Here is a 16,196-nt window from a genome sequence, read left to right as displayed (position 1 = left end):
TAACTCGAAATGCATGACTTTTTGTGGTCATTTATTGTAACTTTTCATAATTTTTTTTTCCTTTAGTGAGACTTCTGAAAGCTCACAGAATGGCGAATTAACCACACCAATTATCGAAAACCCTTCAGAAGACACAGTTGTATGTGTCCAAAGCGAAGAGAGGGAACAGACAGTCCAGAAAATCGAGGAAATGCAATCTGAATCCCTTGACATTGAGCTACCACAGAATTCAGGTAAAGTGGTTGCATCACTGCCTTTTCAAGGCCAGCTTAGTTTCTTTTGCTCTTGGTACTTGCTTTTTGGGATTTGCACATACTGTAGGCATGTGGCTTTTCTATTTGATATGACCCACCATATTTTGCACTGGTGATAGAACGAGAGCAGGCTGCTGGGATGCTCAACTCCCCCCATGGCCCCTTTGCGGTTTGGGTTGGGCCGCCGGCCCCCTTTTGCCCACCGTTTGAAATAATGGGAAAAATTGGAAACCTGCATAAAGTTCTTATCAACTGATTGATCTAAACCTATTCACCAAAGCCAACCTCCTGTAAGAGTCCTATACTTGTATGTTGACTTCAGCATTAGTGTACTGGTTTGGGAGTTTTCCAACGTCGAGGTGCGTTAGTGGTAATAACTGCGGTGTGTAATGGCAGATGTGCAACATAAAAGCACACAAATTCACAATTCTGAAGAGGAAGATAAATAATAATTTAACCTGCATATCTTATATCTAGGTTCACTAACTGGTTTATACACCTCCAGGCGGTGCCAAGTTTTCACTGCCAGTGCAATTTTAAATTTTTTGGGTCCAGCAGCTCAATTTAAAGGATGAGTACTTATGACATAATTTAGCGTAAAAACCTTGATCGTAGATATAAATGTTGCATAAAATGTGAAAGTTGGATAGAGATTTCCTATGAAACTATTTGGATGATGAATCTGCTGGGAGTCAAAGATAAAACACCTACAAAGTCATCATATGCCTGTACATTGTCACAGATAACAGAAATAGAGGCATACACCTACTTGCAGAAATACATCTTTTACATACACACAGGCACATAGCTAGACATGTATAGATACGCACATATATGCACACATGGGCGTAGACATATTAAGGCACACACAGAAATACAGATGTAGACATAGGCACAAATACAGATGTACTCACACACACGCACACGTTGACTGGCACACTTTTGGAACACCCCAGATGTCCTGCCTGCTTTGTCAACCATTACCGAACAGCCATTGTCTGTTGACAGGTCAGGAAAAGGCTGCTCACAGCTCAAAACAGAGAGTAACGAAATATAAATAATACAGTCAATGATATTATGGACAACTTAGGTAGCACTTGAGGGGGAATATAAACGTGGGTATCAAAATATGTTGCTTGTATAAGTGACCAAGGACAAAACTGTGCATTGTCTATTGACATGCTGTTATTTTGTGCACTTAGTTCAGGCAAACAACATTTAAGTAATCGTAAGTCACTCAAATTTGTATGACATTTAAACAAAACAGCTTTCTAATGCTGTGACTAGTTAATTTGTTTTTAAATATTTTTTTTATTTTATTTTATAGCTTTGGAGGAAAATGCTGCATTAAAAGAATTAAATACTACCGAAAGGAGTCCTTCTGATGAAGTAAAAAAAGATACATCAAGAAAAAAGTCAAAGAAACACAAAAAACACAAAAGTAAAAAGAAAAAGAAAAAAAAGAAAAAAGAGAAAGATGAAAAACGGTCAAAATCTACATCAAGTGTTGATGACCAAGAGAATGTTTATTCAGAACCAAAATCTCTGTGGAAACCTGCCTTTGAATCTCCTGCAAGAGAGGATAATAAAGTAGATGCATTTCTTTCAAAAACAGAAACTCTCCCCGATACTAACATTAGTGTACCGTCTTGCAAGAGTGTGCAGGAAGGAATTCCTGATTCCATCAAAGAAAGTCAGCCTGTTGGAACACAAATAGATATGGATTTAGGATTTTTTGGACCTAAATGTCCTAATGAAATAACCAGTTACACTGTTCCTGCGTCTTGCTCCACTGCTGTCGAAATGAAAGAACTTTTAGAAACATCAGCACAGGGTGATAACCAAGATAGTGAAACCGTGAAACAAATAGAAGCATGTGAAAAGAAAGATAGCATGGAAAATAAACATGCAACAAAAAGTCAGTCAAGGTCACCCTCTGAATCTGACACAGAAATAAAATTGTCTCAGTCACGCCCTGATGTAGCTCTTTCACACTCGAAAAGAGCAGAATCAAACAGTAATAAGTTAGACTCTGCAGAAAAACTAAGTGCTCAATCCACATCATTGTCTCTCAGTATGGACTTTCACCACCAATCCGATAAAAACATACCTGGACGTCAATTACGGTCAAGGTCAAAATCCACTAGTGAAAAGCAGCAAAGCTCTGCAGCAAAACCCCGTTCCAGGTCTAAATCGGTGACAAGGAAGCACCGGTCAAGGTCAAAGTCCTTAAGGAAACCGGGGTCTGAGTCTCGGTCAACAATGAGGAAACACAAGTCAAGATCCAAATCCTCCACAAGAAAAAAATCAAGGTCCAAATCGACACCAAGGAGGTGGTCAAAGGGCCGTCAAATCCGTTCCAAATCTCCCATTGAGGGGCGACGTTCACGTTCCAGCTCTCCCGTGCGCAGGCGACGTTCACGTTCCAGCTCTCCCGTGCTCAGGCGGCGTTTGCGTTCAATCTCTCTGGTGCGGAGGAGGCGTTCACGTTCCAACTCTCTGGTGCGGAGGAGGCGTTCGCGTTCCATCTCCCCGGTGTGGAGGCGGCGTTCGCGTTCTATCTCCCCGGTGCGGAGGCGGCGTTCGCGTTCCAGCTCCCTGATGCGGAGGCGACGTTCGCGTTCCAGCTCCCCGGTGCGGAGGCGGATTTCACGTTCCATCTCCCCAGTGCGGAGGAGGCGTTCGCGTTCCAGCTCCCCGGTGCGGAGGCGGATTTCGCGTTCCAGCTCCCCAGTGCGGAGGCGGCGTTCGCGTTCCAGGTCGCTGGTGCGAAGACGGCGTTCGCCTTCCAGGTCGCCGGTGCGGAGGCGGCGTTCACCTTCCAGCTCCCCGGTGCGGGGGCGACGTTCACCTTCCAGCTCTCCGGTGCGGAGGCGTCGTTCGCGTTCCAGAACTACTACCCGCTGCTCCAAATCCAAATCGCCAATTCGTAGATGGTGGTCAAGATCAACAACAAATAGACAGAAGTCGAGGTCCAGATCCACTACAAGGAGACGATGGTCAAGGTCTAGATCAACTGCTAGGAGACGACGGTCAAGGTCTAAATCGACTGCAAGGAAAGGATCAAGATCAAAGAAGCACCGATCTAAATCTTCATCGGTGAGAAATCGCACTAGATCAAGATCAGTTAAAAAGAAGCGTCAAGATGAATCTAAACTACCAAATAAGTCACCAAGATCAAATTCTAAATTGACAGCAGGTCCAAATAAGGAGCAAGCTAAGTCTTCAGCAAACCCACAAAAGTCTTGCACTGAAACTCCAATGTTAAAGCAATCTACCATCTCCCTTCAGCATATATCATCCTATTCCCTAACTCAGACACGTGGCCAGGATAATAGTCTCTCACATTCTCCCTCAAAGACACCTGACCAGGGGCAGAATCTCTCTTGCTACACGTCTCCTGTTAAGCAACGGCTTTCTGTTGTAGGACTTCCTGCCGAGCAAGAACCACTTCAACACATGAGCTCACTCCCGCACTTATTTGATTTGAAATCCTCAGATGAGCTTTGTCCCTTCTCCCATTCATCCATAGAACAGTCATCTGCATCCACAAAGCTATTTAATTCAACCACAATTCCTATAGGGCAGAACAGGTTCAATGCTCCCGTGACTCAGAGCGTGGATGTCCGCACCAGCACAGAACTTGCGAAAGAGGGACATTGTAATTCTATTGACCAGCTGGTGCCTAGGGAGATGGATATTGATTTGGAACTGGAAAATTTCCAGCTAGATTCAACAAATGAGCTGAAAGATGAGCGGTCTAAAACCATATCAGATTTCTTGCCTGAGCAACCTGATTCTGCAACCATACAGGAGCCTGGAAAGTGTGCTACGCCTGCTGGAGTTGATATCTTTGAATCCAGCACAATTCCAGAGCAGGGATTTGTTGAGTCAAATGCTTTAAAAAAGGATCTGTGTGCGTTCAGTTCAACCATGAAGTCAAAGCCATTGCAGCCCTTCGTGCCCAAGGGCACCACAAAACATGGTTGTTCTGAGATTTTTGTTGATCATATGAACAAGTCCAAACTAGTTCCTGAGCAAGTGTTTGACGCATTCCAACTGTTCTCAGAATGTAAGCACCCAGTTATGACTGAGCAAGAACTTTTAAAGCCTGATTCAAGTTCTGAAAATAAATTCCTTTCCTATTCAAAAGACAAACAGAAACAATTAGAACCCAAAGTAACTACTGAGCAACAGCATCTTCCGACTGCCTCTATCCCTGCGGACGTAGAGTTGTCAATGTCTCACGATATAGCACAACCTACAGAACAGAAACATGCCAAGTTGTCTCTTTTGCTGGAGAACTTTGAGTCCAATGTGTGTGTCAAACCAAAATTCTTACGGTCCAATACACATAATGAACAGGAGATCTTTGAGCCTAATACAACAGTTGAAGATATGTTTGTTTCACCCCTTCCATCAGGTGTTCGGGTGCGTGAAATCATTCAGCCCGGTATCTATACTGAATCTACTATGGACTCAGAACTCACTGAGCATGTTACTGCTAGATTGGAGGCAGATCAAAAGCATTTTAAAACTAATCTGATAACAAATGAGGAATGTTGTGATATCAGGACACCTGCAAAGCACGTGTCATCTTCTAATACCATCAGTGAACAAAGTTGCTCTGCAGCTCCAGTCGGAACTCATCTCTTTGAATCCAACATGTCTTTGCCACATGAACATTTGGAGTGGAATGCAGTCACCGACCATATAATATCTGATTTGTCCGCAAAGCAGAAACCATCTGTGAAAGCCCCCTATACATTTTTTGACACTCCGGCTGTTAAGGAGCATTGGCAGCCTGAAATAATTCAAAATAAGAACTTTGATTTTGGTGTATCTGAGAACCAGAGAAGCACACAGTCTATACAGCAGTCTCAATATGACATGTCTTCTCCAGTAGTCCATACTTCTACAGAAATACCTAAGCAAGAACTCTTTGGGTCTCGTACAGACTCCATTGTCATGAATGTAGACACAATGCAACAGGATTGCTCTGAGATCTCTCAAACCAATATAACATCTGAAGTGCATTTTAAGGACAAAAAGGTTTGTCTGGCGATTGAACATAGCTCATCTGACTTGATTCCTGTTCTTGGTAGATTAGATATGGAGGTTAATTCTGTAAAATCCAATGTAACCGTAAAGCTTGCAACACAGAAAGATTATAAATGTGCCACTGAATTGGCACTTATTGAAGATACAGCGGTTCTCGAGCAATTGCCAAGTAAAAGTTTGTCCACTTCACCAGAACAGAGACATTGCACATTGTCTACAGAGCCAATACTGTTTGATTCCAATTTGACAACTGAGAAGGGACTTTTCAAGGATTCTGTAACTACAGAATGCCTTGACCAAAGAGACCCAATCAGCTCTGGAAACGAGCTTCTTGTGTTAGATAATTTTACTGGCCTTGAAGTCGATAATTCAAATTCACAATTTGAACAGGAGTCTCTCAAATCCCTACAGCATTTTGAAGAGAAACATTCAGAGACGTCAACTGAGCGTGGGCTTAAGGAGAAAGCAACGAAAGAATTGGGTCTAGTCGAGATAACGGACATCACTAAAATCGAGGTTTTTGATGAAGCCAAGCATGCAAAGTTGAACATTACATCGGACTTAAACACAAATTCTAATGTGATATCTGAGCAAGGGACTTTCCAATTGAGTACAATCGAGCTTATGGATATTAAAGCTTCCAATTTGATCACTGAGCAAGAACAAATTGAGCGAAAGATGACATCTGATTGCCAACCTGCTGAAAACTTCACTGCAGAGCAGGTGTTTCATGCCCCACAGCTTATTGCAAATGCCTGGCCATGTGTCGGTGAGCTCCCTGTGGATGCAGAGCCATGCTTCAGCGAACCCCCCACACATGTTGACTTGCGCGTGTGCGTGCCCCCTGTGGATGACGAGCAGCGCGTGTGCGTGCCCCCCGCGGATGACGAGCAGCGCGTGTGCGTGCCCCCCGCGGATGACGAGCAGCGCGTGTGCGAGCCCCCCGCAGATGACGAGCAGCGTGTGTGCGTGCCCCCCGCGGATGACGAGCAGCGCGTTTGCGTGCCCCCCGCGGATGACGAGCAGCGCGTGTGCGAGCCTTCCACAGTTGACGAGCAGCGCGTGTGCGAGCCTCCCGCGGATGACGAGCAGCGCGTGTGCGTGCCCCCCGCGGATGACGAGCAGCGCGTGTCTCCCGCGGATGACGAGCAGCGCGTGTGCGTGTCTCCCGCGAATGACGAGCAGCGCGTGTGCGTGCCTCCCGCGAATGACGAGCAGCGCGTGTGCGTGCCTCCCGCGAATGACGAGCAGCGCGTGTGCGTGCCTCCCGCGAATGACGAGCAGCGCGTGTGCGAGCCTCCCGCGGATGACGAGCAGCACGTGTGCGAGCCTCCCGCGGATGACGAGCAGCGCGTGTGCGAGCCCCCCGCGGAGGACGAGCAGTGGCACGTGTGCGAGCCCCCCGCGGAGGACGAGCAGCGGCCCATGTGCGAGCCCCCCGCGGAGGACGAGCAGCGGCGCGTGTGCGAGCCCCCCGTGGAGGACGAGCAGCGGCCCGTGTGCGAGCCCCCCGTGGAGGACGAGCAGCGGCCCGTGTGCGAGCCCCCCGCGGAGGACGAGCAGCTACCCGTGTGCGAGCCCCCCGCGGAGGACGAGCAGCGGCCCGTGTGTGAGCCCCCCGCGGAGGACGAGCAGCGGCCCGTGTGCGAGCCCCCCGCGGAGCACGAGCAGCGGCCCGTGTGCGAGCCCCCCGGAGTTGCTTTAGTGCAGAGAGCATTTGAAGATTTGGCCGATGTGCAGAGGGTTTATGCATCCACAGCTTATAGGGGACAGAATGCCTGCCAGTCCACCGCTGCAACTGAGTACTTAGAGTTCATACTAGCAGACAATCAGGTCTCCAATGAGGAAGAAACTGCTGAGTCCACCACCCCCCACACGGAAGTGACTTATGAGTCTAGTATCTCCTGTGAGCAATCCTCTGTTACCCACGAGCAAAGTGATGTTGGCTTTCTAGAGTCTAGAATGGCTCATGATCTAAAGGTCTACAAGTCATTTACAGCTGATGCACATAGGATATGCGTGTCTAATTACGCAGTCTGTGAATTCACTGCACCGGAGCAGGAGATGACCCTTAAAGACATGGCAGCTGATGAGCTGAAAAGCAGCACAGATAAGGAAAAGCAGCTCTACGGATCCATCACAGCCAACGAGCAGAGGGTTGGCGATCCTGTTCACGATGAGCAACGGGTATTTCAACCAAACCTGGTTGAACACAGACAAGTTGAGAGTGCTACAAATACAGAACATTTCAGCATCATCACTGAGGACTCAGAAACGCAAAAAAAATTAAGTATTGTATCAGGGAATGAACCCCATGAGCTTCTTTTGTCAACTGTGGAAAAGCCCTCAGATTACGATGAGACTATTAAACTCAAGCAGATGACTGCTGAACTTACAGACAAAGGCAATTTAAAATTGTCCACAAAGCAGAAGCTTTTAGAGACCACTGTGCAAATTATTCCAGAGTTGAGTACATCTAATAAACAAAGTGTCTCTCTGTTCAGTACAGTTAATGACCAGGACTCAGATGAGGTTTGTAGGTCTACCACCTGCACTACAGAAACCTTGGAACAACCCTGCTCCAGCATACTGTTTGTGGAAGAGCCATTTCATAGTTACTCTGACGATGTACCAAATTCTAATATGACTGTTGAGGAGGTATTAAATCCCATTACTGCAGGACTTTCAAAGCTGTCCCCTGAGTTTTTTGGGTGTACTAAAATTGCTAAGCAGGAGTCAAATACAATAACCAGTCAGCTACTCAGAGAGCCCAGTGCTTCTACATCACACATACCACACATACAAGAAAGCAATTTTGACTTGCATGTGGAACAGGAGCCAAGTGTAACTGTTGTACAGAATTCTTTACAGACAATAGAAGCTGTTGAGCAGAGCTGCTATAAAGAAATTACTGGACAACAGCTTTTTGATTACACTTTTACAGAGCTGGAACTTTACAAGTCTAATGCCACTGACAAAACCAAGAATAATGAACACACCCCTGAGTTTGTTGCAGAGATGGTTAGCCCTAATGTTAGTTTGTCTTCCTGGCAAAGCATCACTGAGCAGGACTCCGCTGAACAGAAGGGTTTTAAACTCACTAAAACAAAAGATTATGAGCACCCAGAGATCTTACCGAAGCAAGATGTGTGCCGCTTGAATCTTGAATTGGATAATTCAGAATCGTTTATTTTAAATAAGCACCAGCATTTGGAATCTGCTACAGATCCCAAAGAAAACAGACTTTCCACTTCTTGCTCTGAACCAGTTCTCTTTGATTCCAACCAAAACAAAGCGCATGTAGAACAGTGCCTGTCTGATATGACCACTAAGTCTGATATGCAGAAGTCTATTGCAGTAACTAGACAAAAGCGTATTCATTCTCCTGTTATATCAGTACCAGTACCCTTCAAGTTCAGTAGAACTTTCAAACCCCTCAAAATTTCCCCTTTTCCTGAAGTTTCGCAAATTAGAGCCTCATCTGGACAGGAGCCCTCAAATGTTAGTATCCTATCTATGAAAGATCCATTGCAGTTAAGTTCCCCAGCATCTAGCGCCCTGTGTGGGCCAGGGCCCCCAGTATCCAGCACTGTCTCTGGGCTGGAGCCCCCGCAGCCTAGCTCAACATCTGCAACCGAAATTGCTCAGTCAAGTGCTCTTTATTTGATAGAGCCCTTGCAGTCCAGCTCTCCTGCGGGGCCAGAGCCCTTGCAGTCCAGCTCTCCTGCGGGGCCAAAGCCCTCACTATCCAGCTCCCCTGACGGGCCAGAGCCCTCGCAGACAGATAGCCAACTCGGACGGGAGCCCCAGCAGACGGATACCGCTCCTAGACCCGAGTCCTCACAATCCAGTGTGGCAATAAAGCATACTTTTCCTCACCTTTCTCACGCTATATCTAAGTTGGGTGTCAAACAGCGCCAGTACCGTTCAAGGTCTATGGCCCAGGAGAGTCGTTCACCCTCTAAGTCTGTGGACCGGGGACGATCTTCCCGCTCACGTTCAAAATCAGTATCCAGAAAAAGACGTTCAAGGTCCAAATCGGTGGATCGAAAAAAGCAGTCGCAATCATCAACCCGGAGACGGCGCTCTCGCTCCAAGTCAGCAACCCGTAGAAGGAGTTCACGCTCAAAATCAGCAGGCAAACGAAGGCGCTCGCACTCTAGGTCAGCAGGCAGGAAGAGATGCTCACGCTCCAAGTCGAAAGGGAGACAGAGGCGTCCACGTTCCAAGTCAGCAGGCAGGAGAAAACGTTCACGTTCAAAGTCTGTAGGAAAGAGGAGGCGCTCTCGCTCCAAGTTAGCGGGCAGGAAAAGACGTTCCAAATCAGTAGGCCGGAGGAAGCGCTTGCGCTCAAAATCAATAGGCAGGAAGATTCGTTCACGTTCTAAATCAGCAGGCAAGAGGGGGCGATCACGCACCAAATCTCCAACCCAGAGGAGACGCTCATGTTCAAAGTCCATATCCCGGAGGAGCCGCTCCAAGTCTGCATCATGGAGACATCGCTCACACTCCAGACAAAGGCGACAGACCCAATCAAGTTCCAAGTCTACTTCACCAACGCGATGCTCCCGGTCAAGGAGAGGTCGCTCTATCTCCAGGTCACCAGCTCCATGGCGACGTAGTCGCTCAAGATCCCGTGCACGGTGGCGACGTTCTAGGTCCCGGGCAAGATGGCGCCGGTCACGTTCTTTGTCGATCTCCAAATTGAATCGCTCTCGATCGGCTTCCAGGCTCTCTCGCTCTGTCTCAAAAAACAAAAGGCGCCGCTCAATGTCCAAGTCACCCATCCGTAGACGCCGTTCACGATCACATACCAGGCCACGTGACCGATCCAAGTCACATTTAAGTAGGCATAAATCAAAGTCCTCTTCCCCACCACAGAAGAGAAAAGCAGTGTCTCCTGCTGTTAAGCAAACTGCAGGATTAAAGTCACTTATTCAGAAGCAGCTATTCCAACCCAAGTCACCAAATCAGAACAGTTGTGCAATGTTGCCTTCAAAGGAGCTGCCTGTGCCTGACCTTGCACTTGAAATACTGTTGCCTGTGCCTAACCTTACATCTGGAACACAGTTGATTGTGTCCAACATGGCAGCAAGCACGCACCTCTTAAAGGCTGTGTATGAATCAACTGTTGATCAACAGCTTTCTAAATTTGAGCAGCCAGCTCAAAAAGACATCCCTCTGCTGTCCGAACCATTAGTCTGCACCGATCACCCTCTGTCAGCCGAAATGCTTGTACACAGCGATGTCCCTCTGCTGGCCGAACCCGCTTTCTGCTCAGATGTCCCTCTGCTGGCTGAACCCACTGTCTGCTCAGATGTCCCTCTGCTGGGCGAACCCACTGTCTGCTCAGATGTCCCTCTGCTGGCCGAACCCACTGTCTGCTCAAATGTCCCTCTGCTGGCCGAACCCACTGTCTGCTCAGATGTACCTCTGCTGGCCCAACCAACTGTCTGCTCAGATGTCCCTCTGCTGGCCGAACCTGCTGTCTGCTCATATGTCCCTCTACTTGCCGAACACGCTATCTTCTCAGATGTCCCTCTGCTGGCCGAACCCGGTGTCTGCTCAGATGTCCCTCTGCTGGCCCAACCAACTGTCTGCTCAGATGTCCCTCTGCTGGCCGAACCTGCTGTCTGCTCAGATGTCCCTCTACTTGCCGAACACGCTATCTTCTCAGATGTCCCTCTGCTGGCCGAACCCGGTGTCTGCTCAGATGTCCCTCTGCTGGCCGAAACCGCTGTCTGCTCAGATATCCCTCTGCAGGCCGAACACACTGTCTGCTCAGATGTCCCTCTGCTGTCCGAACACGCTGTCTGCTCGGATGTCCCTTTGCCGGCCGAACACCCCGTCAGCTCGGATGTCCCTCTGCCGGCCGAACACCACGTCTGCTCGGATGTCCCTCTGCCGGCCGAACACCCCGTCTGCTCGGATGTCCCTCTGCCGGCCGAACACCCCCTCTGCTCGGATGTCCCTCTGCCGGCCGAACACCCCCTCTGCTCGGATGTCCCTCTGCTGGCCGAACACCCCCTATGCTCGGATGTCCCTCTGCTGGCCGAACACCCCCTCTGCTCGGATGTCCCTCTGCCGGCCGAACACCCCCTCTGCTCGGATGTCCCTCTGCCGGCCGAACACCCCCTCTGCTCGGATGTCCCTCTGCCGGCCGAACACCCCCTCTGCTCGGATGTCCCTCTGCCGGCCGAACACCCCCTCTGCTCGGAAGTCCCTCTGCCGGCCGAACACCCCCTCTGCTCGGATGTCCCTCTGCCGGCCGAACACCCCCTCTGCTCGGATGTCCCTCTGCCGGCCGAACACCCCCTCTGCTCGGATGTCCCTCTGCCGGCCGAACACCCCCTCTGCTCGGATGTCCCTCTGCCGGCCGAACACCCCCTCTGCTCGGATGTCCCTCTGCCGGCCGAACACCCCCTCTGCTCGGATGTCCCTCTGCCGGCCGAACACCCCCTCTGCTCGGATGTCCCTCTGCCGGCCGAACACCTCGTCTGCTCGGATGTCCCTCTGCCGGCCGAACACCCCGTCTGCTCGGATGTCCCTCTGCCGGCCGAACACCCCGTCTGCTCGGATGTCCCTCTGCCGGCCGAACAGCCCGTCTGCTCGGATGTCCCTCTGCCGGCCGAACAGCCCGTCTGCTCGGATGTCCCTCTGCCGGCCGAACAGCCCGTCTGCTCGGATGTCCCTCTGCCGGCCGAACAGCCCGTCTGCTCGGATGTCCCTCTGCCGGCCGAACAGCCCGTCTGCTCGGATGTCCCTCTGCCGGCCGAACAGCCCGTCTGCTCGGATGTCCCTCTGCCGGCCGAAGAGCCCGTCTGCTCGGATGTCCCTCTGCCGGCCGAAGAGCCCTTCTGCTCGGATGTCCCTCTGCCGGCCGAAGAGCCCTTCTGCTCGGATGTCCCTCTGCCGGCCGAAGAGCCCGTCTGCTCGGATGTCCCTCTGCCGGCCGAAGAGCCCGTCTGCTCGGATGTCCCTCTGCCGGCCGAAGAGCCCGTCTGCTCGGATGTCCCTCTGCCGGCCGAAGAGCCCGTCTGCTCGGATGTCCCTCTGCCGGCCGAAGAGCCCGTCTGCTCGGATGTCCCTCTGCCGGCCGAAGAGCCCGTCTGCTCGGATGTCCCTCTGCCGGCCGAAGAGCCCGTCTGCTCGGATGTCCCTCTGCCGGCCGAAGAGCCCGTCTGCTCGGATGTCCCTCTGCCGGCCGAAGAGCCCGTCTGCTCGGATGTCCCTCTGCCGGCCGAAGAGCCCGTCTGCTCGGATGTCCCTCTGCCGGCCGAAGAGCCCGTCTGCTCGGATGTCCCTCTGCCGGCCGAAGAGCCCGTCTGCTCGGATGTCCCTCTGCCGGCCGAACAGCCCGTCTGCTCGGATGTCCCTCTGCCGGCCGAACAGCCCGTCTGCTCGGATGTCCCTCTGCCGGCCGAACAGCCCGTCTGCTCGGATGTCCCTCTGCCGGCCGAACAGCCCGTCTGCTCGGATGTCCCTCTGCCGGCCGAACAGCCCGTCTGCTCGGATGTCCCTCTGCCGGCCGAACAGCCCGTCTGCTCGGATGTCCCTCTGCCGGCCGAACAGCCCGTCTGCTCGGATGTCCCTCTGCCGGCCGAACAGCCCGTCTGCTCGGATGTCCCTCTGCCGGCCGAACAGCCCGTCTGCTCGGATGTCCCTCTGCCGGCCGAACAGCCCGTCTGCTCGGATGTCCCTCTGCCGGCCGAACAGCCCGTCTGCTCGGATGTCCCTCTGCCGGCCGAACAGCCCGTCTGCTCGGATGTCCCTCTGCCGGCCGAACAGCCCGTCTGCTCGGATGTCCCTCTGCCGGCCGAACAGCCCGTCTGCTCGGATGTCCCTCTGCCGGCCGAAGAGCCCGTCTGCTCGGATGTCCCTCTGCCGGCCGAAGAGCCCGTCTGCTCGGATGTCCCTCTGCCGGCCGAAGAGCCCGTCTGCTCGGATGTCCCTCTGCCGGCCGAAGAGCCCGTCTGCTCGGATGTCCCTCTGCCGGCCGAACAGCCCGTCTGCTCGGATGTCCCTCTGCCGGCCGAACAGCCCGTCTGCTCGGATGTCCCTCTGCCGGCCGAACACCCCGTCTGCTCGGATGTCCCTCTGCCGGCCGAACACCCCGTCTGCTCGGATGTCCCTCTGCCGGCCGAACACCCCGTCTGCTCGGATGTCCCTCTGCCGGTCCCAGCCTCAGTCGACCTAGCTGGCCCGCTGCCGGCCTTGCTGGCTAAAACAACCCATATCCCTGACCTTCAACTGCCCCTAGGCACCAGCGTCCCCACTTTGGCTAAATCGACTGCAGAGAAATCTCTCCCCGCTTCGATGGTCACGGAGACGTGGCTGTGTGTAACTGAGCCTTTCGTTGGGCCCCCTCATTCAGTGTCCATGCTGTCAATTGACCAGACTCAATCTGTGTCGGAGCTTTCTCATGAACTTCTGCATGCTGATCAGAATGATCAAATTACTCCACCAGACCTATTGCCATATGACTCTGAGCAACCTACAGTGCTGCATCTTACTATCTGTGAGCCGTCCTCTGAGCAGGTTCTATTTTCCTCCCAGCCACCACCAGAGCTGCTGCCCTATGATTCGGAACAGCCTGCGGACCTTCATCTCAGTATTGCAGAGTATCCCTCTGAGCAGGCATCTTCAATCTTTTGTACACCCCCTGAACTGTTGCCCTATGATTCTGACCAACCGTCTGGGCTTTCTACATCGTACTCTGGAACTCCTACAGAGAAATTCACATCTGTCTATCTGACATCCGACAAGCTTTCACAATCTGTACCTGAGTCCCCTGCCAAGCTGCTGCTGCCTCCTGCTGCAGAGTCCCCATCTTTGCACCCTCTCGACATGTCCAATTATTCAGAATCTCATTATGAACTGATATCTGTGTATAAGCAATCAGATGAGCAGCAACACTTTGCTTCCGAATTAGCAATGCCTAAAATGTCATCCGAATCTCCCTATGACGCTACAAAATCGGAGTCTTCAAAGGACACTTCTCATGGGCAGCTGGTTTTTGTGCCAGAAAAAACAGAAAATGAACAGCTCAATTCTTCCGATTCATTCTGCATATCAAAACCTACAGAACAGCTTATTTCTGTCTCAGAGGTGTCAGATGACCAATTACTTTCTATACCAAGTTCTGAACATATATTTTCCTGTTCGCCAGAGTTGCCCACTGAAAAACAACATAGCGATTGCAGTCAGCGGCTGGCTGTATTAGAATCACTCACTGAAGAGCCACTTTCTGTGTCTGATCAGTTATATCTGTTAGATTTACCTGTTGAACAGTCACCAGTAGCATCTGAACTTTCCCTCAAACAGCCACCGTCTGTTTCAGACTTTGCCACCACGTCTGAACAGCCTGTCTTAGTATCTGAGGAACAGTCTGTCTTAGTATCTGAGGAACAGCCTGTCTTAGTATCCGAGGAACAGCCTGTCTTAGTATCCGAGGAACAGCCTGTCTTCATATCCGAGGAACAGCCTGTCTTCATATCCGAGGAACAGCCTGTCTTCATATCCGAGGAACAGCCTGTCTTAGTATCCGAGGAACAGCCTGTCTTAGTATCCGAGGAACAGCCTGTCTTAGTATCCGAGGAACAGCCTGTCTTAGTATCCGAGGAACAGCCTGTCTTAGTATCCGAGGAACAGCCTGTCTTAGTATCCGAGGAACAGCCTGTCTTAGTATCCGAGGAACAGCCTGTCTTAGTATCCGAGGAACAGCCTGTCTTAGTATCCGAGGAACAGCCTGTCTTAGTATCTGAGGAACAGTCTTCAGTAGCTGAGCTTCCTTTAAGACCTGAGCAACAAACGGAACAGTGTTCTGCTTCTGATGAATTGGTCACTAATTCTGATCTGCAGAACGTTGCATTAATGCCCACATTGCAAGAACCGCCCGAGTTGGCAGCCACAAAAAAACGGTCACGTTCCAAGTCTGTAACCAAAAAGCATTCCCATTCGGTGTCCAGAAAGAAACGTTCACACTCAAAGTCAGTGGACAGAAAGAGATCACGCTCTAAGTCAATGACGCGTAGAAAGCGGTCACGCTCTAAGTCAGTGACACGAAGGAAGAAGTCACGGTCCAAATCAACGACTCGAAAGAGGTCACAGTCCAAGTCGGTAACACGAAGGAGGCAGTCACGGTCAAAGTCTACTACACGAAGGAGGCGGTCCAGGTCGGCAGCCCGCAAGAGACGCTCCCGCTCCCTGTCGGCAGCCCGCAAGAGACGCTCCCTGTCGGCAGCCCGCAAGAGACGCTCCCGCTCCAAGTCGGTAGCCCGCAAGAGACGCTCCCGCTCCAAGTCGGTAGCCCGCAAGAGACGCTCCCGCTCCAAGTCGGTAGCCCGCAAGAGACGCACCCGCTCCAAGTCGGTAGCCCGCAAGAGACGCTCGCGCTCTAAATCAATAACTCCAACGTCGCCAACCCGCAAACAGCATGCTCAGTCAAAATCTGATCGTTCTCGAAGTCGCTCACAGAGTAACATCACTCGCAAGAGAAAGACCCGGTCAAAATCTACGTCAAGAGATCGAAACAAATCAAGTGAAAAAAGGCACAGACGATCTAACTCTAAAGAGAACTATAGCGTCAAATCAAGGCGTAGGAGTCGAACTCCTGCCCGACGGAAAAAATCAAGATCTCCTATAAGAAGAAAAAGCTTGTGTGTATCACCAATTAGAAGAAGGAGATCGAGGTCACCGATAAGAAGGAAAAGCTTCAGCAGGTCTCCTATTCGTCGTAAGCGATCAAGATCTAGAGACAAGTCAAAGGACTCAAGCAGGTCACCAAAACGGCTTACTGATCTTGGTGAGTGTTTTAAATTCTCTATATTCTCAAATATCTGAGGCATCATGTTTAGCTAGAGGCCTTTACCTTACTAGAAA

At 51.0% G+C, this 16,196-nt stretch overlaps 1 protein-coding gene across 10 annotated transcripts in view; it reads left to right on the top strand.

The window, feature by feature from the left end:
* The window catches only part of SON (SON DNA and RNA binding protein), a 70,018-nt gene that overhangs the window by 20,305 nt on the left and 33,517 nt on the right, over positions 1-16,196 (top strand). For all 10 annotated transcript variants that reach the window (XR_012800377.1, XR_012800379.1, XR_012800378.1 and 7 more), the window contains exons 2-3: positions 67-233; positions 1,582-16,119. Coding sequence is in view for 7 of the 10 variants with exons in the window: in XM_075593828.1 (XP_075449943.1) it covers positions 67-233; positions 1,582-16,119 (14,705 nt within the window). In the remaining 3 variants the exon portion in view is untranslated. The remainder of the gene's footprint in view (positions 1-66; positions 234-1,581; positions 16,120-16,196) is intronic.

The sequence above is a fragment of the Ascaphus truei genome, chromosome 3 (assembly GCF_040206685.1).
Source record: "Ascaphus truei isolate aAscTru1 chromosome 3, aAscTru1.hap1, whole genome shotgun sequence".
In the NCBI taxonomy this organism is placed as follows: domain Eukaryota; kingdom Metazoa; phylum Chordata; class Amphibia; order Anura; family Ascaphidae; genus Ascaphus; species Ascaphus truei.
Note: the sequence above shows the minus strand (reverse complement) of the source record. Positions and strands in the feature narration are given on the sequence as shown.